Raw genomic sequence first — 25,625 nt, 5'->3', positions numbered from 1 at the left:
CAGCTGGGAGCTCCATGCTGGCTGCTCTCAGCTGTTGAATGGCCAATGCTGGGGAACGGAGGGGGAAAGGATAGAGCCCCCTTGCCTTGGACTGACCCGGTTCCCCCCCTCCATTACTCCAGCTGGGGGGGGGCAAGAGGGCCCGATTCCCTGCCCCCTCTCCCCCAGCTCTGACCATTCATCAGTCAGGAGCTCCTTCGCCTTCCCCCTGAAAGCCTGGCTAGGGGTCTAGGCACCAGCTCAACCCCTCTCCCCAAAACAAAAAATTAACCCTGGAGGGAACACAGGTTCGCTAAGGTACTCTGCTTTTGAATGTCTTAATGTAATACTTAATTTAACCAAGGTTAATTTTTTTGCATGATCACCATTTTAAAAGCTCCCTGCAGCCATGCATGTGTGTCATGACATGGCTGTAGAGCACTTTCAGGGGCCAGATCACTCAATGTCACTTCTGTCTTTATCCCCTAATGAAGTGGGGTGGGGTCAGGCAGTAGGGACCTGATCTGCCAGCACAACAAGGACAGCACAATGTCAAGGTTAAAAATGTCAGGGACAATGACAGCAGTTGTGGTATAATTCATAAGTCTTGTACCTACCATAAGGAGTAAGCTCACATTTTTGCAAAGGAAGTCACTGATGAGCCCCAGCACATTGTGGATAACCCCAGTGACAATCCCATGGATGTTGACCAGGACCACAGTGGGCATGTCTACACAAGATGCTAAATGCACAGTAGACTCATTCTACTATGCACTAGCATGTCATGGCAAAAGCCATGCTAATACACAGTAGAATGAATCTACTGTGCATTAGCACCACTTAAAAGGCATGCACCAGTTACTTCATATCTAGTTAGTACATGTAGTAACAGGTTCTAAACTTAATGCACAGTAACAATGGCACACTAATGCATGTGCAGCCATGCCCAGTGTGAAAAAACTAGCTTAGAAAACCAATTAAGCCACAAGGGGGAGAGAGTATCAGAAATCCCCAAATCACAGGCAGAAAACCAGTGCTGGAAGAGAGATCTCTTTTACTAGTAGTATGTTATACAGCTGTTCAGAGGATTTAAAAAGCTTTGTTCTTAATATCATCCGAGCACAACCTTTTGTACCTAGCCTGCTGAGCCCTCTTAGGTTTTAGTTCACTTCCATGACATTCTGAAATGATAGTTATACTGGAGAATTTTAAAAGCTCCGTACCACTTATGTCTACGAAACATCAAATACTGAAACCTTTAGGCAAATATGCTGAGTAATTTTCTGTCCTACTTCTTACTATGGCCCCCAGCTCTCACGTAAGATGGTGTCATCAGGTGGGTTTAAAAACATTCAGACATCTGGAAAGCATTAGTGTGAGCAGCAGATACAAAACAACAACAAAATAGGAAGAAAGACTTTGACTCATCGGTTTCTTTAATGTGATAGGTATTAATGGCTATTGACCTTTCCCCCAAATTACTTTAAATTTTTATGTGTACTTTGTACTGACTTAAATTCTCTTTTTCAGGGCTTATAAGGCAGATACTCATAGAAATAAGGCTGGAGTGGACCACTGTGATCATTCAGCCTGACCACCTGCTCATCAGAGGCCCTAGGAAGATTTTTGAACTAATTTCTATTTGAGGTATAAACTGTTTTTAATTTTAAAATGTGTAATTGAGCCAATAAGGAATTCTCCAGATCTATGTGTTGGGTACTGGGGGGTTAGGGTCACAGGCCAATGGGCTTAGGAGACTGGAAACACACAGGTGAATACATTAGGATACGTGCACTTAAGATAAACATAACAGGTGGATAAGCATGGAGGTACATACTTAGAATAAACACAACAGGCAGTAAAATCACCACCCAGTAGTAAAATCCTTCAGCAACAGATAATATAACAAGTAGGGATGCTAACAATGCACTATATACACTCAGGGATCCTTGAGCTCTCCCTCAACTCTGGGGGCTCTCAAGCCAGTCTCTGATTTCCCTCTCCCCATGCCTTGGCCCCTGTCGCTATGACCTGCTGAGTCAGCTCTGCTGCTCATGCAGGCTCCCCACTTGAGCCCTGCCACTCTGGCTTCTGTCAGCCCTGTTGCAGCTCCCTGATTTCTCCTGCGTCTTGCCAGCTGCAGTCTGCCAGGTACATTTCCGCTGCAGTTTTAAGTCTCTGCTGCTCATTTCACCCGCTGCAGCCATTCGGGATCAGTCCCATGACAGCTCCTGTGTCTCTGCTGCATGACTTACCAACTGAATCCCACCACTCCTGTACACTCTCTCCCTTGACCGCTGATTTACATGCCTAAAGCCTAGCTTCCCCTTGGCTTCCTTCCCCTTTCCCCAACAGCCTACTGGGAAATGGAATCTGGTGCCATTGCAGTCCATTGCATAATATTTGGTAAGTTGTCCCAAAGATGAATTACATGTCACAAACTTGCACATTTTTTCTAAATGTGTTTACTTTCAACTTCCAAATACTGCAGCTTTTTTGAGTTTTGTCTCTTGCTAGACTGAAGAGCCTTCTACTATTAAATGTTTTGCTTCCATGCTTCAGGGGTGGAATGTATTTGGTAGCCGTGTTGGTCTGAGACAAAAAGATGTACAAAAAAACTAGAACTCTTGGTTCCAAAATGATATCTTTTATTAGACCAACATTTTCTTGCCATTTTCCAGTTGGTCTAATAAAAGGTATCATTTTGGAACCAAGAGTTCTTGGGGGAAGAAGGATGGGACAAGAGGCACTATGTTTAGTGTCTTTTATGGTTGCATCCCAGCCAGAGGAGGCAGAAGAAGGGAAGGAATGTTTCTCTTTGCCTAACAGAATATAGAGAGAGAAACTAAGGGACAATTGCCATGAATCTGTCAACTAAGAAGAGCAAATGCTACAGCAGCTACTGGGGTTAATCAAGAGGTAGAGAACTGTACCAGAGAAACACACCCCCTTACGCAGCCTTCAGCCATCAGTGAGCACAGCAGCATAGGAGCAACGTTTTATCTGAACAACTCCAAGGAGTAGTCTTTCTTTCCCCACTCCGCAGCCCAAGAACATAGAAAGATCAGGGGGAAAAATTATTACTGAGAGATCCACAGCTACACAGGATATGCTTTTGTATGACCATCTCTCTCTCTCTCTCTCGCACGCACGCACGCACGCACACACCAATGTTTACCCTTTCCCATGCAAGTTTGTGACTTCTAGTACAAATATGTTCACTCAGCAGGTTTTTTAATCAGTGATTTAAACTGCATCATTGTATTGTGGTAATCTTTTTTTATACTTGCAGCTTACCCAGATGGATTATTATTCATTGAAATACAGATGCAAAATATCATTAAATTGGTTTGCACACCAAGTTATCCTTATGGAAAGGTATGTACTTTTTTTTAACAGCATGGACCTAGCCTCAAAGCAGGAGTACAACACATCCTGAATCTGTCTCAGAGTGCTGTGCCACTCTGGATGTTCATAACGGTCAAAAGTGTTTCTGTTTCCTCACCCCATCCACCAGTACAGCTCTGTTCCTTGCTCTCTCAGATCATGGAAAACACAATAAGCAGCTATCACATGTGCTGCATATTGCTTAGCAATGTCCAGCCTTAACATGAGGTACTTTCAGTCCTCCAAATGCCCTCTACTTTCTTTCTGCAGCTGCTCAGGCTATATTTAAATAGCCTTTTTTTTTTTTAATCCAAGTGCCTAGTGAAAGGCTTTGCAAGCCAGGGAAGCCAAGGGTAAGTTTGGTCTCCCAAAATGACAGGTGGAATCGGAGTGTAAAGGAAACCCATATTGTTCCTGGGAATAAAATTCCCATTATTCACTGCAGAAAGCAGTGAAGATTTTGGATTAATAAACCTTTCTAGACTCCCCTGTTTTAATGGTAATGAACTTTTTATGAGGATTAACCAGCCTGTTTAGCATCATGGAGAAACACCCCTTTTTGCTGATTAAATCACAGGCTTGGAGTAGAGACTGGAATATAAAGGTATTGGGTGCATAGGTTTCACCAGTAGCTCAAATATTAACAAATCCCAACTGGGCAAATTCACCAATAACCTACTGTACATTGCCAAACCCTGAGATATCAAGGAAAAGGGACCTCTTGAATAAAACAGCTCACCTTCATGTCAACAGACCCAACATCAAACTCATTAGCTACTGACTGGTAGTTAATGTGTGGCTGGCAAGCTTCCAGGTAGTGTCAATCACATGCTCCATCCTGACATCAGTTACATTGCTGCAGCCTTGGGGCAAACTGTACAGATTTCTAGAAAAATGACCTTTGTCATTCTGCCCCCACTGCTGGTTATCTCGTGTCTGCAGTATTATGTCCTACTAGTAACTGCCCATTCCCATTGCTCTCCTTATGTGACCGCTCTTCCTGTGTAACTGGCACTGCAAAAGTTGTCTCTGAATGTAAAGCCACTTGGCTGCATAATTTCCAGTAAACATGACCTTTCTCATCAGGCCATCAGAATCACAAGACACAGCAGTGTTTTTGTCCACATGACCTGTCAGTAGTTTGAAAGTGGTGCTGACCCAGAAAGGCCAGGTGAATGACAGGATAAAAGAGTAATCATGGTAAGTCTCAAAAATCCAGTGGCTTCCATTGCATATGCCACAATGTTTAGATGTCAGGGAAAAAGTGGCAGAACACTGCACCATTAAATGTCTGCACTGCTTGCAACATGGAATGGATGCAAAGTTTCCAGCAGTAAGTAGTTTTAAGTTGGCCACACTACTTTCAGAACAGATTTTCCTAATATTTGACACAGACAAACATAATCCAAAAATGTTTTCAAGTGCAGACAAGCCTTCACACTCCTCACCTGGGCATTATTTTAATCTATCTGTAGGTCCTTGTGTTCTCTCTGTGTAAGACTCTAGGACATGATTTTTCCTTTGCATCCACACAGCTAGAACTATAGTTATCTTAGTGATGATTACTGAAAAAGCCTTCCTTCTGGCCTTGGCTAATGGAGTCTTGTATACATTCATGTCGTTGTTGCAAAGATAATTTTCTTAGCCTAGTAGAGCTCAGTCTTTTAGAGCAGCAGGCTGAGTGCTGGCAATCTGGTTGCATTGTGGGCCACCACTTTTCTCCAGCGGGGGGGAGGTGGAGGGGATCACAGAATCACAGAAAAGTAGGGCTGGAAGGGTCCTCCAGAGGTCATCTAGTGCAACTTTCTACATGAGACCGCATCATCCCTATCCAGGCCTACCAGCCTAAACAGTGTGTACCTGCTGGCTGACATTGCTCCACCTGCCATCAGAAGAGCAGTGGCCAGAAGGCTAGAATGATCAAGACAAACTGAAGATGTGAAACACCCACTGTACAACCATCCCACAGCACACAAACGTCTGAAGTCACGCAGAAGCTTCTTCACCAGCATCCAACCTCTCGATGTCACACACGAAGAGACACGACTACAGATGTGAAATGACAGATGGAAGAAAATACCTGACAGCAACAAAATGTACACCTCAGAGGCTGACTCCTTACCACTGGGGGATGACGAACTATGCCAAAGGTGGCAATATCTCAACTGCCTACCTGTTGGAGTTGGGCAGTCCAAGAAACTAATGAAAAGTGGGGCTATACCCATTGGTTCAACCACCTATGACTGTGGCACAGAGCCTCAGACTATGTAGCACCTGCTTCAATACCTGCTGCTCAAAGGCACATGTACAATGAAACCTCTTGCAAAGTACAATAAATGAGCACAAGCATGTGTAACAAAATAGACAAATGTGGTTGTAGAGGCACAAGAAAAAGAATCCTTATCCAAGCCATCCTATACAAATACCTTGTCTAACGTGTTAGCAAAACTACACAGGCAACCTTAAACACAACCAGACAAAACAAGACATCTGCCACAGGTCAAGCAGGGGGACCATGGTGGCCAATGTTATACTGCAGCAAGGTAGTTAAATTGTGTGGTACGTTTTAAAAATTCTGTATGACTAACATAGCTTGGCAGAAGGTGGGGTAGATTTACACCTCTAGACTAAACTGAGGGCAGTGTGTTTGATAAGCAGGGGTGTGTGCAGTGTCCCTACTAGATAAAGGAAGCTGAAGAGGATTCTGTGCCCTAAACGCCCACAGTGAGAGTAATTAATCATAGCTAAAACTCTCAGTCCATTAGCTTGGAGAGTACCCTTCTGCCCTGTGCAAATGTCTAATAACCATAGCCCTCTCTGAGCAACTACTGAGCAGAGCATAGATGCTACATTTGCCTACACAGTATCTCATTCTTTGAAAGCTTTTTGAGAGACCTGGAATGTAAAACGTGCTGTGATGTTAGACTTGATCGGCTTGTGTGCTGGGGGGGTCGCCTACCCATGGGTTAGATTCTAACCTCTACAGCATTAGCGTAAAATTCAGAGTAATTCCATGGACTTTGCTGGAGTTAGCAGTGTAAAATGGGGAATGACTGAGACTGAAATTTAGCAGATGCATATATGTAAACATGGTGCAGGACTAATGTTGATGCTGCTGGCCCATGATCCCCTGTGCCATAGGCTTCATCCTGTCACTCTAGGAGCTGGATCCAGTCCATGGACTGTAGATTTAGCACCATTTGCCTAGCCTATCACTTTGATATGATTACCCTTTACTTTGCATTCTTCCAGTAGCTCCGTGTTCTCTATCACATCAAACATAAGATATTCGTCTCCACTTTCAAGGCTCTTCTAGGCTTTCCTTCATCCTTTTTACCATCACTATCAAGCTGTTGAGTCCTGCCTCTGATTAGCCCATGATGCTGGCCTCCAGAACCTGATTGCTACATTTTCAAAGAAGCAGTAGCATAACTGGAGGGTGGAGAGGGTGATCAGGGCAGCAACTGTTTGTTTGTGGCAGGAGGTGAGGGGTACAAAATACCTATTGCAGTGGGGATTGACTGCGCTGCTCCTATTGGCACTGTAGCAGCTGGCCACTTCCCTGTGTGCTCCTGGCATAGAGCTGCTCTGCTACACTTGTGCATAAAGGACTTCTATGCTTTCTCCCTTGTTTCCCCTCAAGCTTGGTGGGAGGACTTCTTTGTAAACTTGAGCAAAACTGTCTCATTATATTCCATTAGATCTGTAGGAAGACTTGTAGGTTGTGATGCCTCCAAAAAACTAGACAATTATTAGGCTGCTGACCAATATTTTTTCATTGCTTCCTAGTATTGCCCCATATGTGTTTATTCAGCTGTTGTTTCTTGTATTATATAGTGTACTACCTCTGTGCTTGTGAGCTTTCTTTTTGGTTTGTCTAGTGCAGCGGTTCTGAACCTTTTTCGATGTACCCATTGGTTTCAGAATGAGACTTCACGTACCCCCTAGGAGTGACGTTTCCAGTGCAAGGTTGAGGCATGGAGCAGGAGTAGGATATCTGGTTTCCACGTACATGTGCATTTTTATGGCAGTAAAACCCTGGCAATTTCAAATTGTCAAGACTTTTTTTTAGGTCCTTCAACCTGTGTTAGACAATGAATGAAATATATCTCACTTACCCCCAATGAGGTTTCACATATCCCCTGGGGTACATGTACCCCAGTTCAGAACCACTGGTCTAGTGAGAGGCGGGGAAGTCAGTCTCTGTCTAAGGTTCCTACAAATTACATAATAGTAAATAATAAAAACAGAACGCACATTTATATATGTGTTGCATATATATACATACACACACGTATCAGATTAAATACATCAAGATAATAATGAATTGCCAACTGGGCACAATATTACTCAATTAAGAGTGCCCCAGGCGAACAGCAAAATTTCTAGGGCCACACCTACTTGGAAATCTGTTTATCTTTATTGCGGAGGTAGAGATGTAATGGAGTGATATTTCATTCCTTCACACCTGACCTCCTTAAGTCAGTAACACAGCATTACCAAATCTTGCAAACTTTTCAAGGGTCTTGCAACATTTGGGGTTTATTGTAAAACTGTAATGTCTGAACTGAAGAAGGCAACAGGAGAACGAGTTCATTGTTTAAAGGCAAGTTGCCAGTTGCATTGGTTACAGAACGAAGCTTGAAAATGCGATGGGGGTGCATCCTGAAGACTTGACCTCCCCTCCACCAGAAACTGCAGGAAAAAAAAGAAGAAATTGTTTTAAAATACTAGCTAGACTCTGGGCCCTGCTACAAGTTCAAAATTAAAGTGGGATAGAAACTAACAATGGAGTTTTCTGTTGCACTTTTTTCAAGTGCTAATTTTATATATACTAGGTTGGCTCTTTTTTTATAGCTGGATAGTCATTTTTATCATGTGATGATGTCTTGGCACAGTTCACCAGTGAGCTGCATAACAACGTGCACAGCAGAGCCCTTAGTGTTTTAAGTCTGGCTTCATAGTCAGTGTGCTAGGCTTTCCCAGCTCACAACTTGCCCAACTTGTTTGGCAACCCTCTCCAGGGCATGCATGCCAGGATGCGTCAAGCTGCCAGGCCAGCGCCTACTGGCATCCACTTCTGCCAGTGCCCGGGGCTTTTCTTGCCTCCTGGCTGCAAAGGGGAAGCCTCCATTGCCTTTAAAGGCTTTTCCAAACCCATTATCCCTGGGGCGCTTGGGGGCTGGGGGAGGGTTGCACCTTGCAGACCAACCCAGCGACAGCCAAAGACTGTTGCAACTCCCCTCACACTCGCCGCGGTTGCAACCCAACCCCTCAGGCAGGGGAGCCAAGCCACGTGACCACCCGGCGCGCTCCTACCCCGCCTCTTGCGCTTGGCGCGGTGGCCCCGCCCCCGGCCTCGCCAGCCTCCCTCCTCGCGCGCTGATTGGCTACGGCGGGAAGCGCCCCCGCGTAGTCCCGCCCCAGAGCACTAAGTGAAGCAAGTGCCGGCAAGGCCAACCGGAGCCGCGCCCGGAGCTCAGACAGGCCGGCCGGCGTTGGGCTGTACTACTGTCGCGGCGCGGGGGGGAGCGGGATTAAAACGCGGCGCGCTGGTCTCATGGCCGCGTCGGCGAGCGCGACGCTGGGGCCGTTGGTCGGTGCCATCGACCAGGGCACGAGCTCCACGCGCTTTCTGGTGAGCGGGGCACCGGCCGGCGCGCGGGGGGCGGGGCTGCCGGCGCGCAACTGATTGGGCGGGAGGAGCGTGGAGAGGGGGCGGGGCGACCCGCCCGGATCCGTCCGACCTGGTACGGGGGGTCCCTGCCGCCAGGCGGGCCGGCGTGAGGGCCAAGAGCTGAGGGGGCCTAGGGAGATGAATAATGGATCTGCACGTACATGCATGCGGGCGGAGCAGGTCAATAGATATACACACTACCACGCACACATGCGTATAGAGCAATAGCTATATGCACTACACACCCACATATACATACATACATACATACATACATACATATAAAATAGATCATAGATATAAAGATACATAATACGCACTACACACAAATAGCTTAATAGAAATACATACATATACATATAAAATAGATCAAAAGATGTATACACTGACATGCACACATACATATGTGTATGTGTGCATGTCAGTGTATATATCTGTTGATCTCTATATATATGTACATGTGTATGTGTAGATCAGTAGATACACACACTTTTTTGCTTAGAAAGCAGCCTGTGACCTCTCTCCATTTGTATCTCTGTCTCCCTCCTTGGAGGTTTTGAATCCCCAGCTAGACAGAGTGTTGGCTGGGATGACCTAGTTGGGGGTGGTCCTACTTTGAGCAGGGGGTTGGACTGGATGACCTCTTGGGGTCCCTTCCAAGTCTCATTTTCTATGGTTCCTCCCCTCCCTGCCCCAAGGTCACAGCATTGAAGGCAAGAAGGGAACTGAAGTGATTTAATCCAACCCTCAGAAAGACAAAGGAAGAGAAGCAAGACCCAGCACTGCTTCAGGACCCATGGGGTGCCAATATTTATTTAAACCCACAGCATGGTGTTATTTTTAAGCCCACTCCTTCCCCTCCTGAGGAGGTTAGAGTCATGCACTGACCACTCTGACCTAGGCTGGGAGGTGACAAGGTGTTAGTTTGCAGCCCCTCGCTACAGAAAGGATGTGGACGGACTGGGGGGAGTGCAGAGGAGAGCAGCAAAAATGGTCAAGGGGGCTGAGGCATATGATTTATGAGGAGAGACTGAGGGAACTGGGATTATTTAGTCTGCGAAAGAGAAGACTGAGGAGGATTTGATAGCATCCTTCAACTGCCTGAAGGAGGGTTACAAAGAGGATGGAGCTAAACTCTTCTTAGCTGTGGCAGATGACAGAACAAGGAGCAACAGTCTCGAGTTTCATCAAGGGAAGTTTAGTTTGGATATTAGCAAGGATGTTCTCACTAGGAGGGGAGTAAAGCACTGGAATAGGCTACCCAGAGAGGTTGTGTAAGCGCCATCCTTGGAAGTTTTTAAAACCTGGCTAGACAGAGCCCTGACTGCAATGATCAAGCTGGGGATGGTCCTGGTTTGAGCAGGGGGTTGCATTAGATGACTTCCTGAGGTCCCTTCCAACCCTAATTGTCTGTGATTCTGTGCCATTCAGAGGATTAAAGGCAGACATGGCTCTGAGAGGGATTTCGGAGTTGACTGGAGAGTGGAGGTTGCCTAGAGCTGATTGCCACCTGGTTTCTCTCCTGTCTCCAGGCAACGGAAGAGGAGTAAGAGGGTTTATGAAAGTGGCTGCCTAATGACCCCCACTTCACCTGCCACAGGTTAGGGGGTTAGGTGTGTGCTGTGTTAGAGTGGATGGTCATCTTATGTAGAGCTTAGATAGTGGCTTTGTCTGGGATGACCTTGCCTCAGGCAGGAGGTTGGATTAGATGATCTCTGAAGGTCCCTTTCAGCCCGACTCCTCTATGATTCTGTGGATTCTACTGACAGTCAACTTGATTGATCAGTTAGCATATTTACAACACTGGCCCTGGAAGTGCTGGATGTCTTGTTTGAACTGTTTTCATATTACAAACACAACTCCCATTGGTGGCCTTATGCAGAAGTTAAGGACTTCACATATTTTGCTGATAGGAGTAAATTCAGAAGAGTTTTGTATTGGAAAGGTGCCAGGCATGGTTTTTACTTTTACTTAGTAGTCTTAACTGGAGTGGGGAGGAACCTTGTTATGCATACAAAGTGCCATTAAGTGTGCATAGTACGCAAACAGGAAAAAAATACGAGCTTTCCTTCTTTTAGCAGGTTGCCAAAGAAACATTCCTGTTGCGGTCTGTTTCATGTTGCTGAGTTGCTGGAGATTTAAGGGACTGGGCTGGTGTTGAGTACTTTCTTGACCTGCATCACAAATATTTCTCTGTGCCCTCTGCTTTATGAAATGTCAAATGGCAAAATACAGATTCAAGGGCAGAGGAATTCCTGACTGAGGAATGACACTAATATTAGCATTACCTTGCATGTCCCATCAAGGACAGCTTCTTGAGAAGAAGGGAGGCAAGAACTTTCACTGATAGTTAGGCTTCGTCTGCTTTCTTTGCACCAATAAGGTGACATGGCATGGGTGTCTCTAAGCAGTGTTAATTTAACTTAAGAGAAATTAGATTGCTAGAAGAAATTCCAGGATGGGGGAGCAGTACAGCCATTCAGCCGGCAACTGCTCTCTCTTCCCTGCTCCTCTGCTCTTCCAAGACCAGGGTGATCCTAATCTTAGGGAAAATGTGCACTGCTCTAGTCCTCCCACTTTCAGGGATTCCAGTCTTAGAAGCAAGCAGGGGGCTCACAGCACTGCTCCCTTTGCTCGGCTTCCACTGCAGGTCTTGTGTGTTTTCACTGCAGACTCCCAGTGTGTGGAGGATGAGAAGTATGTGAGGATGAGGCAGGCAAGGCTCCTCTCCTGCCCTCCCATCTTCCCTCTTCCCAATCTTCATGAAGGATGGGAGCAGCTGCCTCCTCCTTGCCTTCCTCAGACTGGGGTGATCCTAGTTTCTGAAAAGAACAGGAGCCTCTCCCCATGGCTTCACTCCTGGCCATCTGGAACAGTTAAACTGCAGGAGAGTATACAGAGCTTCATTTTCCCTGGGAGAAACTCTCCTGGGACTAACTTCTAAGTAGTTGGAGTTGGGTTATTTTTTCCCCGGAGCTGTGGCTTTTGCTTGGGGAGAAAAAGCTGGAGTGGCTGTGCACTTGTCGTCTCTACCAGGGGAGCAGATATTCTCCCAGTAGGAGTGGATCATCTGCATGTGACCTTGGTGATATTTCTTGCTTATGTGAGTTTAGTAAATGTATGAATCATACATTACTTAAAAACCCATGGGTACTAAGTTCTGTTTCAAAGTACAGATGGAAAAGTAGCAAAGATGGGATAGACCAGGGGTTTTCAACCTTTTTCTAACAAGTGTACCCCTTCTGGTGGCTGCCCTTGCACCCCCTCCCCTGCAAGCCCTGGTCCTGGGTAGTAGCATGGAGTGGTGGGTGGCGGTGGCCACCACGTGCGAGCTCCCCCACCCCACGTCCATCTGCAGAGGGGCACCGCTGCCCTCACCCCACCTGCCCTGCCCCATCCCTGCCTGCCCGCACATACTATCACCCTTCCAACTACCTCTGGGGTTAGACTTACCTCTGGTTGAAAACCCCTGGGATAGACAGTTGCTTCTTAATGTCATGCTTTTGGTCACATATATAGTCTGTCATCTGCAGGGATCTGGGTTTTCTGTTTGCTGCAGAAAAACATGGAATTTCTTCTTTAACAGAGAAAAACAAGGATTTTCTCTTTTAAAGGAGAAAATCATGGATTTTCCCCTTTGCAGCTCAGTGCGGGGACCCAGCGCAGGAGGGAGGGAATGCCATGCTGTGATGGCTGCCAAGGTGAGGCATCCCTTATCCCCTTGGCAGCAGTGGGGGGTGCCATTGCCACTGCCATTTCCATCACTGTGCCTCACTGTGGCAGCACAGTTGTCCCTCCAGTGCTGGGTCCTGCCTGCTGGGCTGCAGTGGCAGCTCCTGCCTGGAGCTGGTCCAACCCCACTGCAGCCCTGCACCCTCCTGTGGGTGTAGAAATCACGGGGAGTGTGTGACCTGCTACTGTGTGACTTGTGCCCCCTACCCCTTTCCACTGTCACCTGTGACTTTCTCTACACGTCCATTCCCTTCCTCACATACTTTGGGGTGAGGTTCAGTGGGTCCAGAGTGAGGAGCACCAGCAAGGCCCCGGGGGCTGTGGGTTGGGAGTGAGGGCCACTGGCAGGGGCAGGGCACTAGCATACAACAGCTGTTCACTGCTGCAAAATGGGGATGGGGGAGGGAGAACAGGCACAGCTGGACCTATATTTTGGTGAGTGAAGGGGACAGAGAGAACTTTGATTTTTTCCATGATAAAAAATACAAAATCAAACACCAAAATGTATAGGTATTTAGAAATTATTTTATTATAGTGACTGAGGTACAGGTAGGCTTCCAAATTGCTTTATAACAGTAAATAGATCAATAAAACATTGTGTTCAACTGATACATACATACAATTATTGGCATTTCATTTTAATCACAGGGAAAAAAAACAGGTCTTGAGGGTTTGTTTAAATTAGAGAATTTGCAGTTTCTAAACAGAGGAAAAACAGGCTCCCTGGTCTTATGACATGGAAGTAATGACCATCAAGGCCTGACTCACCATTTTACTTTGAGAGGGACCTGAGGTAGTTTGGCTGAGCAGAGCAAAAAATTTAACTGCTGCAGCCCATGCTATAGTTTTTCTAGGTCTATTGGTCTGTCCCTGTAGAAGAATGATTTCTCTAGTGATGCGATTACAGTTGGATCTTTGTATGTTTTAATATTTACATAAAACACTTCCTTCAGATTGTAGACACTCTTCAGTAAGCAAAGACTGCTTTCAATTAATAAAAAAATCTGGTTTTCAGTAGCTGTTCATCAGAGGGGCAGCCCTAGTCTGTTAACAGTTAATAATTAACTGACTGCAGTTAGCGTAGTCACTAATTTCTTCTAAGAAGGCAGAACTTGGTTATCTAGCAAACCAGACAGGACTTAAGACAACATTAGTATTTTAATTCTGTGTTAAGGCTTCGTAACTTGATAAAATGAAAAAGTACTGCACTCCCACATAGCTGTGTTGACATAAGGTAAAAACAGTTTAAGGTCTGTCAATCTGTAGCTCTGGAACCAATATAATTTATGGCAGAGGTCTTTCTAGTCTAGCCTGTGCTCCTTTTGACCAGAAATCCTATGTGAAATATATTCCAGATGTTTGGTGCTTTTTTTTTTTTTCTTTTGAGAGGTTAAAGGTCGTAGTGAGTAGGTCTCTTCCCCCCCATCCCCCCTTCTCCTTTGGGATGGCCTTGTTGCAAGCAGGCCTTGTTAGCCAACAAAATTACTCTCATTGAAAATCAAGATTTCTTAAGACTATGAAAAAAATAATCCACATGAAAAACAAAGAATTGGAGATGAGTAACTTAGCGCTTTCCAGGGATCATTCCTTCAAATGGAAATGATATTTGTATTCAAGTATAAAGAAGATGGCACTCTGTCCTTTCAACTGCCAAGCTGGGTCTGTAGTTATGTTGAACTGAACGTTATTGCAGCTGCATGGTATGAAGTCTGCTGCCACGTTAAAATACCACCACTGTATTCAGTTTCATCAGGTAGGAGGATGACAGAAATTCGGTAGTCTCTAACTCCCACTCACTGACTACTTTTTCTCTGTACTGTTATCTAACTTTAATCCTTTCAAGGTCTGGGGCTCAACTTTGTCTCAAAATCTGACTTTAAATTTGCCTTTCGACCTCGTGTACACATTAGTTAAGCAAAAGGTTCGGCCTATATTTTGTTTTATATTAGGCTGCTTGCCAGCATTTCTATGTGAAATCTGAATTACTAACAGATTGAAACATTACTGTCATGCTAATACAGTATATCCTGAAGACCTTGGATTATTCTTCACAGTCTGTCATATCAGACATGTGTTAGGCTGCAAGCAGTTGCCCCCTTATGCCATCATAAAGAAATTTGTGGCTCCATGAACCCCAAGCAAATAAATGTCCTTGCCCCATGTCACACTACAGATGCCCAAAATTGCAAGTATGATTCTTAGTAGTAGTTTGCACTGTCTTTTTGTGGTAGGTGTTTTTCCCCTGTGGGACAGTGGCCTTGAATACATTCCTCCAACCCAAGGCACAGAGTGGGGAAGCCCTAAGACCTGCAGAGGTGTGCCCTGGGTTGGGGCCAGGCATCTGAGGCCATTATTCTGCAGGATCAGGCGTCTAAAGTGCCAGGAATGGCAGGGGTCCAATCCTGTGGGACAGTGGCCCAGGCACCATCTGTCTCTGCCTAGTAAGCACAGCTGATCCAGCCACAAAGACCAGGTCTGTTTGTAACTTACTGCACCCTGACATGATTAGATATATTACAGTGTATCCTTTTCCCTATCTTCATTAATGCTGTGCATTGCATTGAACATAGAGAAACAAACCAAAGAAACAACTGGACATAGATTAAGCGAGTAGTCCCGTTGAATTTCTCTTTTCTTACGACAATAAAGTGCAGATGACCGGCTTCTTTTCTGTTGCACTTGAATACAAAGATTTTGACTTCTGTTCCTTATGTGTTTAATGTAAGTAGTCTATCCATTCTTCTCTTTCCCTTTGTCCACAGAGGATTGTAGTAGGATTTAGTATGTGCATAATACCATGTGGAAGGCAGCAGCTGAGCAAGTGAAGTGTTATCCCAGATGTCCTCAATCATTTTGTAAGAAGTTTTATGTAGTGGCTGACAACATATTGATGCCCAAAATCATTTCAATTGATCTTTTATGTCAGGCAAGTGAGAACATCTGTATGGTGAGCTGGAACCTGCAGAAAAGGAAGGTGGGGGGAGTGAAAATTGGTGTCAGAGGAACCAATCCCTTCACGACTCTGATCCAGTGGGACACCATCTGGCCCCCACACAGCAGAAAGGAGGGAAGCCTGGCCCCAATCCATCCACATTGTGGAAGGGGGCTTGGGCCAGCCCCAACCTGGCTCTGGGAGTGGGGAGGGGAGGGTGGTGTGATCCACCCCTGCATGGGGAGGGGGTGTAGCTCAGCCCCACAGGAGGACAGGGGCATAGCCTAGCCCTGCAGGCAAGGATTGCAGGGGGTATGGTGGGAGGCATGTCCCAGCCTCATGGAAGGAAAAGGTTATGTCTCAGTCCTGGGAGAGGTGAGGGTGCAATGGAGAGGGAAGGGAGCATGGTCCTACTGGGTGACTTGGAGGAAAGGGGGCATGGTCCAGCTCCATCTGGCCCCACAGGACTTGGGATTTTGACAGTGCCAAGGGATGGCACTACTGCCACTTCCTCCACCACCAATTTTCCTATCCCATGGGCTGGATTCCAAGGCTCCACAGGCTGCATTTGGCCTGTGGGCCAGAAGTTGAGCACCCCTGGTATAGACTGACATAACAATTATATCTGTTGATACCAGTACAAGCTATTACAATGTAACCATCACATCTGTAAGCTCCTTTTAAGAATACAAGTGTAACAAAACGATTGCAAATTATACTCTTTACCGTATTTTCTTTCTTATGATCTGCATCAAAACTGCCTGGGGAAAACTGGGGTGTACATTTCTGTACAAGGAAAAGGGTTTCCCGTGAGTCTGGAAAGTTGGTGGGTGGATCGGGACTTGAAGAGAGCACAGAGCAATGGCAGCATTATCCGCTGCAGCTCTTGGAGCCATGACAGTTAACACTGTCACCACTTACTCCCTCTTTCCCACCCACCAATCACCAAATTTACAGACCTATTGAGAGGTCCCACCTCCCCAACCAGTACTGGATTGGGCTGGCACATGCAGGGTCTGGCCAACCTCATATGAGGTCCATCCAATACCGTATGCCTGTTTTGAGCCATGTGCCAGATTGAACCCCACATGCCAAGTCCAAGACTGCACACTGTCTTTGGGGCCCTGTGCTTGGTTGGTCCCAGCTTGTGGACCCAACATCAGTGTGGCTAGATCAGGCCCTGCTGTGTGAATCTCATCCCCCAAGCCCTCAGGCCCTGTGCATGGTCCCTCAGCCCCAGAGCCCAGACCTCAGGTACTTACCTATACTCTAAGGTAAGCTCTTTTTTCTTTGTTAGGATGTTTTCGTTAACTTGTATCCCAATAGGTGCATATAGATGCAACAGTTGCATTGTAACAGCTAACATATGCTCCCAAACAGTATCTTCCTTCCCTTTTTAAAGTGATTAAATGGTAGATTCAAAGCACAAGCTTTTGTTTTCTTGGTGATTTTGTCTTTTTTCCATGTTGGTTTAGGGTATAAAGAATATTTTTGTCCTTTTCTGTATATCTAGCATCTTGTGTTGGTATGTAGGAGTACATTGAATCTCTTGCTGTGGCAGGGGGGATTTAAGTGGTGGGGTGGGCCCCTTGTCCCTCTGCCACCTGCCTCCCCTCTTCCCTCTACCCCTTGCCCTTGCCCTGGCCCCAGCCCTGGCTCTGGTTCCCACACAGTCCCAAGGCCAGAGGTGCTGCTATTGCAGCTATTGCTTATAACCATTGGTTTAGGTGCAGCCATTGCTGTCTGGCCAGGCAGGGGCTAGAGCTACCATGTCGGGGGTGGGAGGGGGGAAGAGGCTTTGGAAGATTGGTGGGGGGCATGGCTGTGACTTTGACCCTGAACCCAGATCAGGGCTGGAACCTCAGCAGCCACCTGTTCCCTCACCTTGTACTTGAATCCAAGACAAAGGTGTTTTTTCGCCAGGTAGAATGGGGTAAAAAACCCCCTTGTCTTGGATTTGAGTAAATATGGCACTTCAGCTTCTGGACCAAGGGTGAAAGCTTAGCCTGACTTGAAATATTTTGTCGTGTCCCTGTGCCAACATCTTTGTTAGTGAAAAGAAAGAAATGTGATTCTTTCCCTACTGTACTATTATAGACAATTCCTAACCTAGTTGAGTTTCCAGTTTAATATAATGTTGACACTCGACAGATGGAACAAATACTGACTGGAAGATGAGGTAAACGATGCAAATAATGATACTTTTGGTACTCTTTCATCCCCACCCCCAGTGAATACATGTAATTGTTTTCCCCTTGTCGGGTGCTTTTCAACTGGTACTCTTTGGTAGGTGTAATGGCACATGTGAATTTTTGACCATTTACGTTTTATCACTCTGGACAGTGCACTTATAAATATTTTACTACTTGCATAGCTAGAAATTCAACTTGGTTAGGAAACAGTCTTTTTAAACTAAACTTGCTGTTCTTACTCTTAGGTAGGGATCTTCTCAAATTGCTATTTCATAGAAATTGGGTGATTTCTGCAAAATCCATGGGGTAAACAAAACAAAACAAAAACTTACTAAAAATAAAATGCTGGCTCCCCAGTGGGAGCCAGAAGTCCTTCTGGTGGTGCAGCCTGGCACAAAGCGGACTGCCGGCACTCAGGTAAGCAGGCAAAGGTGGCCTCCATCAGTCAGCAGCAAGTGATGGACATTCCTCAGCCAATCAGTGGTGAGGGACAGGGACATATGATGGACAGCCCTCTCCATCATTGGGGGGAGGCACACCAGGGACACTCAGATTGGCCGCGGAGTGGCATGGGTGAGCCAAGCGCCAAGATAAACCTGTGAAAATGACAGCTGGCCCCCACACAAGCTGCTTTGCCCCAGGCCGTGGGGGCTTGGCAGCGCGGGCTGCTTTGGGGCTTGGTGAAACCGGAAGTGCCACAATGGGCACTTTCAGTTTCGTTTTTGCTGCATTGAGTGGCATGCTGGTTAATGGAGCATGCTGGTTTCTAAGGTGCCAGATAATGCGGCTCTTACTGTAACTTTTTTCAGTTTGTTTTGCGTTTATAACACAAACACAGCCACATGCCTCCTGCCTGCTCTGGCCTTCTGAAGAAGGCAGTGACCACCTTATTCCCACACATGTTGCCCCCTCTCCCATGGCTTCTGCCCACAGCCCTGCTCTCTGCACAGCCTATGCTACTGTCCTGGGCAGGTGGGGTGAGCCCTCATGTGGACAGCGGTGCCAAGCATGTTTGGAGCCACAGAGCACACTGCTGTCTCAGTGCTGGCAGGCCCTGCACAGCCAGTCTCCCACAGCTGCTTGATTAAAAAGCCACTTCTGCAAAGGTGCCCGGTGTCTAGCAGAGCACAGTTTCCCTCATATGGCTTCTTACCTTGCCTGTGTACAGCCCAATGTCTCTGCAGCAGCCCCGGCACTCAGGCCCCTGCTATGCATGCAGCATTGGTATGGCAGCAGCAGGAGCTAGTAACGGTCCCTTTGCTGTGTGTGGTGCCTGGTGACTGCTCCCCAGTGCCCTTTGCCCCTCCTGCTGCAGGACCTGTAGTCTGCCGCAGGCTTGGGCTGGCAGTGGGGCATCGGGACTGCACTACGCTTATCAGGGTGTTCTGGGCACACAGCTATAATTACTGGCTACAATGACCAAAAAAACCCAATTAATGTTATGTCTCGTTTTAGTGCTGATTTGATAGCCAACCAATATATCTGTGCACCCCTATTTGTACACTTTGGACTTATGGGTTGTTGCTGCAGCCTTCAATTAACCTTTGCTTATATATGGTTGATAGAGCTGTTGCAGAAGCTCTTTAGGAGCACCCAGTGCAGCTAGTCTGCCTGTCCTGTACCTACCTGCCCTTGTTATCAGAGAGCCTGATCACAGCAGTCTTCTCTGTCATTATAGTAAGTTTCTTCTGGACATGCTTGTCATGGAATCGACCCATGGACATTTGTAAAAGGCTGCCTCTTCCTCCAGTTTGCTCACTACTACAGTTTCTAATCTAGACTTCCTTCTCCAGTTTTTCTTTCTCTCTTCCAAAGGGAAGTCTGGCCACACTTTTTGAAAAATAAAGCTTAGGTTTAAAAAAAAAGGATTAAAAGATAGGAAAACGTAATAAAGTCAGATATGCACCAGCCTGCAAGGATAGGAAGCTCTTATCAATCACTTCAGCTTCTGATCAAACTAATGTAGACTAGTCAGTCTGCGAAACTGACGTAATTTAAAATAGTTCAAGTTGTGACAACTCTGGGGTGTCTGGATGCTGCCAGAGATGCACCATGGGTTTGTATAAGCTTACTGGTCCCCCCCACTTCACTGAAGGGTATGCCCGGGTTATTAATTTGCCTAGAAATCGTAATTTACCCCAGGCACTTAACAGAAAAAACCAAAGGGTTTACTACACAGAGAGAAAAAGTGATCAAATGATTTGATGACAGAATATGGTAAAACAAAACTGACAAAAATCCTCAAAAATCTTTACCCTACTTTTGGACTACCACCTACCCCTCATCAAATGTCCAAGAAAATCCCCAGAAGTTTTCTGAAGTGTCTCTGCCTGTGGCTTTCTGACACAAATACATATTTTAAAAAACTCCTGTGGTTCTTAATAGGGATCCTTTGCAATGTGGAAAAATCTAGGAATTGCTATGTTTCCAGGTTTGAAATGCCTGCTGTGGTGCAGGGCAGCTAGTGTCGGATCTAAAAAATCATCAGTAACCAGGAATCTGGATATTTGGGCAGCTGGATTATTTTATAGTTACACATTAGTTTGTTTGTTTTTTTAAGGGTTTAATCCAAGCTGTAATCAAAATCATTATCAAAATAGCAACATCAGTTTTTTTGATGGAGAGGAGTTGTAAGATCAAGTTTTTTATGTACTTTTTGACTTTTTCTATGGGATTGATTTTATTGGTGAAGATAAGGAGAAGTTTTCTAATATCACTTTTTACACATAGGCTTATAATTGCTAATAGATATGCATCATATGTTTGTTCTGCCATTATTTGATTTTATCTATATTATCTATTTTCAGGTTTTTAATGCAAAAACAGCAGAGCTCCTGAGCCACCATCAAGTAGAAATACAACAGAAATTCCCTAAAGAAGGGTATGATTCCATATACGTACACATTTATTTGCATAGGTTTTAGTGTGATGCATTTGTTTTTTACATGTTTTTGGTATTAATTGTTTCATGTGGTAGAGGATTTTTTGGAACCATCAAAGAAAATTTTTGGAGCCATCAGGGATGTGCACCAAGGTTAAACTTCTGAGACTGTGTTTATGAAAGTTTGACCTGTTACTGTCACCCTCCAGTTCCATTTAAAGGAGCTAAAGTTAGCCATTCCCTTGATTTGTCCACATTCTTCAGCTTCGTTCACTATTGCTAAATATACTGTGCACAAGTCATTGAATGTAATCCTTGGATCATCTTTTTCCACTGTATTCTAGCAAGAAAATTGTGTGTTTGTTTGCAGATGCATGTGTTGTGAAAATGGACTCCAACTTAACAACACAGAAAGGGTTTTAACTTTAACCTGACATTTTCTACTACTTATACAGGATGTGCTTAGTCATTCCATCATGAAAGGAAACAAGTTGACTGGAGATTAGCCAAGAGTTAATATTGTTTTGATTATTTCACTTGTGACTTTCTGTAATGTTCTCATAAAATATTTATATGTATTTCCACAAATGTAGCGGCTGTCTTAAATTTTTGCCTGTGCTTTGACTGCTGTCTAATATTTTTAAAGGTGGGTGGAGCAAGATGCAAAAGAAATCTTGCAGTCAGTCCATGAATGTGTGGAGAGAACATGTGAGAAATTGAAACAGCTGAACATAGATATTACCAACATAAAAGGTACTACTGAAGTTTTTACATGTCTGGTTTTTGGGGATTGGAGGGTCATATAGGAATGCAGTTTGTTTAGTGGTTTTCAAACTATGTTCTGCAGGACCCCAGGGTTCTGTGACAGATCATTAAAGGTTTGCAAAGACATTGGAGGTAATGGAGGAATGGGCCAAGGGGCGACTTATGTCATCACCCCACCAGGTCACCTGGTTCTGCATCAGCCCACGTGGCCTGCAGACCTAGGGGTAGGAGTTCTGCAGCAGAAGTGATAAAAAAGGATTCTGCGATGAGGAAATTTGAAACTGTTGAGTTAGTATGTAGAAGCGTGGCAGGTTCAGGTCCTGGGTCACACTCCCAAAACAGTTCTGAATAACGGAAAAAAGAGAAGAGACTGTTGGTGCTTATTAGTAGGGCATTGTCTGGCAGAATATACAGACTAAATCTGTTCTCCTCAGGCATTGCACAAGATTAAGCAACTAATTGACGAAACTTGTTGTTTCAAAATATAGTTCCTTTGTACTGCATGACAGTATGAAAGAATGAGATGTAGAATATTCAAAATCATAAACAAATGGAAGATATAAAAGTATACTTCTAGAATAGAAACTACTTACAGTGGAAGTTTTTCATTATCCATTCATTTACCTCTCCTTTAGCTCCAGAAAAAGAATATTTCTAAAAAAAAGTTCACTTTTATTTGTTTTTATCCATTAAGCCATTGGAGTCAGCAATCAGAGGGAGACAACTGTGGTTTGGGACAAGACAACTGGAGAACCTCTGTACAATGCTATTGGTAAATATTTTCGTGTCCAACTGTGTATAGCCTACTATAATCCATATTAGGGATGTAAACATCATTTAAAAATAGTTGTTTAACCTCCTCTAATTATATTAGTTAAACAATTAACCAATAGCACAGCAGCTCCAGCACAGCTGCTGCTAGAATCCACTCCCAGCTCCCGGGACCCTTTGACTCGGGTGATGGAGAGAGAAGGCAACCCCAGACAACACAGGCCAGATGAAAGGGAGGAAGCACCTGTAAATGAGCAATGATTCCTTTGGCCACCACATGAATGAGCTCTGCAAGGAGGAGACACAAATAAGAGCAGCAAGGCCCAGAGCTGCCCTGCTGGAGCCCTCCTGCATGGGGCTGCTGCACTCAGTTCGCTCTGCCCTTCACAGCCAGGCCTAGGAATATGGCTCCCTTGGCCCCCCAGTTCTGCCCCCCACAGGGATGCCAGGCTTTGCGGGCACTTAGCCCCTGGCGGTGGAGTGCAGCCCCAGCCCTTTCCCCGCTGTGCTCCCCAAGGCACGTGTGCAGCCACTGCCTGCAGCAAACCAGGCCAGGGCTCCCAACCCTGGTACAGCTGCTTGCAGGCTCGTGGCTGCCTGCTGCGAGTAGCCTGGGCTCCACAGAGCCCAGGCTACTCACAGTAAGGTTTGCAGCCTCCTCACCAACTACTGCAAGCAGCCCAGGCTCCATTGCTGGCAGCTGGGGCCTTTCCAGAGCTGGGGCTGTCTGTGGCGTGCTGAGCAAAATGGCTCCATGTGCAGTGCTCTGGTACATGTGCCAGGGGTTGCCATCCCCTGCTACAGAATATCCTTCAGCATTTGTGTGCATCTTCCAGAGATCTGAGTGACTTGTCTTACTTTTTCCCATTGATTGGAAGCTTTCAAAGAGCCTTCTGGAACTTGAATGAGACACTGCCTTTAGGGGTTTTGAAGCTTTTAGGCTTGGAGGTTTTCTTTCTTTTTAAAATAGCTTTCTGTGTGTTGAAGTTGTTAATACGTTTACAACTTCATTCTGTGTAAATCAGTAGCTCTGGGTGTGGGTGCATCTACACTGCAAAGTTGTCTAATTAGGTCCTCAGTAAAGCATCACCATCTACCCGCATGCTGGTATTAGGATGCAGTAAAGTTAACTCCGTCATAAGATAGTAGTGTCAAGGACAGTACTGTCTTATGGCTGAGTCATGTACTGCACTGAAACGCACAGGTAGGTGGTGATGGGGCTGGCTGGGGCATGAGGGTGCTAAAGGGCAGGGGCTGCCTGCCACCTAGCTCTGCACTTTAACACCCTTGTGCCCCAGCCAGTCCCAACACCACCACCCAGAGCCTGAGGTTTGACCCCTCCTGAGTCTGCTGCCAGCCCAGAGACTGCTCTGCCCCAGCTCAAAGTGCTGCTGTCCTTGGCACAGGGGTAGATGTTGTGCCTGGGAGCAGTTGTCTCTGGCTGAAACAGCTCTTGAGTTTGTTGCTGTGCATTAATTTCAAGTACAGATACACCCTTTTTATTGCCGTCTGTTGCTGTAGTTCAGAGTATTCACAGCAGTAGTAAATAAATAAACCTGGTGTTTGTTTTTAAGCTTTCTAAATGAATGACATTTAGTCTTGTGGTAGTGTAAGTGTTGTAATTTCCTTGTTTATCTTTGAGGTGGAGAAAAAAGATTTTTCATAGTCTGTGTAGAAGCTTCTACCCAATAAGTTGTTCTTCAAAATAGAATGCAAGCCTTCCACTTGTTTAGGTCTTTAAGTGATACAGAAACATGCTTATGACGAGTTCTTTTCTGTCAGCCTTTTTAAAGAAATACATAAACTTCTCGAATATTTTCAGATTCATGATCTTAAACATTAAAATATCGTACCTAAAGTGACAGCGTGTTTGGGTACTTCAAAAAGAAAATGATTATCCTGGTACAAATGTTTTCTGCTATTTCACTTGTAGTGTGGCTTGACCTGAGAACCCAGTCAACAGTTGAGAGGCTTCTTAACAGAATTCCTGGGAAAAATAAATCCTTTTTTAAGGTAAGGAGTATTTCCAGAGAATCTAATTAGTAGCGTGTTTAAAGCAGTGTAGGCCAACCATTTTGACAGGTGCACCACAAATAAGAGTCCTTCCGCACCTCCCTGTCAGCCTCCCACCAAAGTGCTTCTCCCAGTCAAAAGTATATGTGATAGTTTGTGCCCTGGGCTGCTGGAATGGAGATGAGGGAACTCCAGCTGTAAGGAGCAGAGGCAAGATGCTGCTGCAGAAGGAGGTGTCACTACTAAAAGTCAGATTAACCTTTACCTAGCCATGCAACCACAGCAGTTTTATATAGCAAGTGAGGATTCAAAGCTCAGGATTCAGTGGCATCTACAGAGCTAGGACAGGGTTAACCTAGTTTTGGTGCTGACACCTGACAACACTGCTCTGCTCCCTTTCTCCCTTGAGGTCCCTTCCTTTACTGAGCACCCAGGGCTTGCGCTGGTGCCCATGCTACTTATAGCATGTACCACAGGTTGGGTACTCCTGTCTTATGGTTTTCAAGTATTTGATGGTGTATGTATGTTTATGACTTTGCATGTAGGGTTGGTGGTTGTAGCCCTGTTGGTCTAAGGACATAGGCAGGCAAGATTCTTTGGATAGATGTGATATCTTTTATTAGAGTAACTAAATAGTTGGAAACAAGTTCTTTGCAGGTAATTGCCGGAAGAAGGGTGTTCGTGCCCAAAAGCTTGCCAATAAACTTTTTTCAACTATTTAGTTGGTCTAATAGAAGATATCACATCTACCCAAAGAACTTTGCCAAACTTTGTGAATTTTGGGTGTTTGCAAATCTATATATATTTTTAAAACTTTCCCCAAACCTGGAAATTCTGAGTTAAGACCTCCAATTCATCCTTAACTTGTCAAATTGTTACATTGGTTAGGGAATCTAGTAGCATCTAGGGATATCAGAATGAATTCTGAAAGCAGAAAAAAATTACTTACCCAGTTACCAAAGGAATTGGCCCAGTCTATAAGTTGTTGAAGTGTCACTGCATGGGAGTTGTGGAAGTTAGGTTTCACAATATCACTCTAAAAATAGAAATCACCCCTGGAATTAACAAGAAAAAGTTTGACACCCCCCCCATACTTCTTTATGTAAAATTCTTTAAAAATGTGTCCTGATTCTTTCATATCTAGATTCTAATAAAGCAAACTTGACAGTTACTGAGAAACTATTTAACAAAGTGTATTTCCTTTTCACATTTAACTTCTTAACATGGTGGATGTACAGGTGTAAAATTTCATAGATTTCAAAGACATTAGGGCTGGAAGGGACCTCGGAAGATCAT

At 45.1% G+C, this 25,625-nt stretch overlaps 1 protein-coding gene across 9 annotated transcripts in view; it reads left to right on the top strand.

Moving 5' to 3' along the window:
* Positions 1-25,625, top strand: part of GK (glycerol kinase) — a 103,248-nt gene that overhangs the window by 43,749 nt on the left and 33,874 nt on the right. For 5 of the 9 annotated variants that reach the window (XM_019529143.1, XM_019529144.1, XM_019529140.1 and 2 more), the window contains exons 1-5: positions 8,810-9,004; positions 20,707-20,780; positions 21,427-21,533; positions 22,240-22,317; positions 24,250-24,329. In XM_019529143.1, coding sequence (XP_019384688.1) covers positions 8,927-9,004; positions 20,707-20,780; positions 21,427-21,533; positions 22,240-22,317; positions 24,250-24,329 — 417 coding nt within the window. In that variant the 5' untranslated portion in view covers positions 8,810-8,926. Of the gene's footprint in view, positions 1-1,509; positions 1,627-4,452; positions 4,567-8,809; positions 9,005-20,706; positions 20,781-21,426; positions 21,534-22,239; positions 22,318-24,249; positions 24,330-25,625 lie in introns of those variants that run through there. The other 4 variants (XM_019529146.1, XM_019529145.1, XM_019529142.1 and 1 more) reach the window with 3 other exon arrangements.

Source organism: Crocodylus porosus, unplaced genomic scaffold, assembly GCF_001723895.1.
Source record: "Crocodylus porosus isolate Cpor-Errol unplaced genomic scaffold, CroPor_comp1, whole genome shotgun sequence".
Lineage (NCBI taxonomy): Eukaryota > Metazoa > Chordata > Crocodylia > Crocodylidae > Crocodylus > Crocodylus porosus.
The sequence above is the reverse complement of the archived record's forward strand: the minus strand, read 5'-3'. Positions and strand labels throughout refer to the sequence as shown.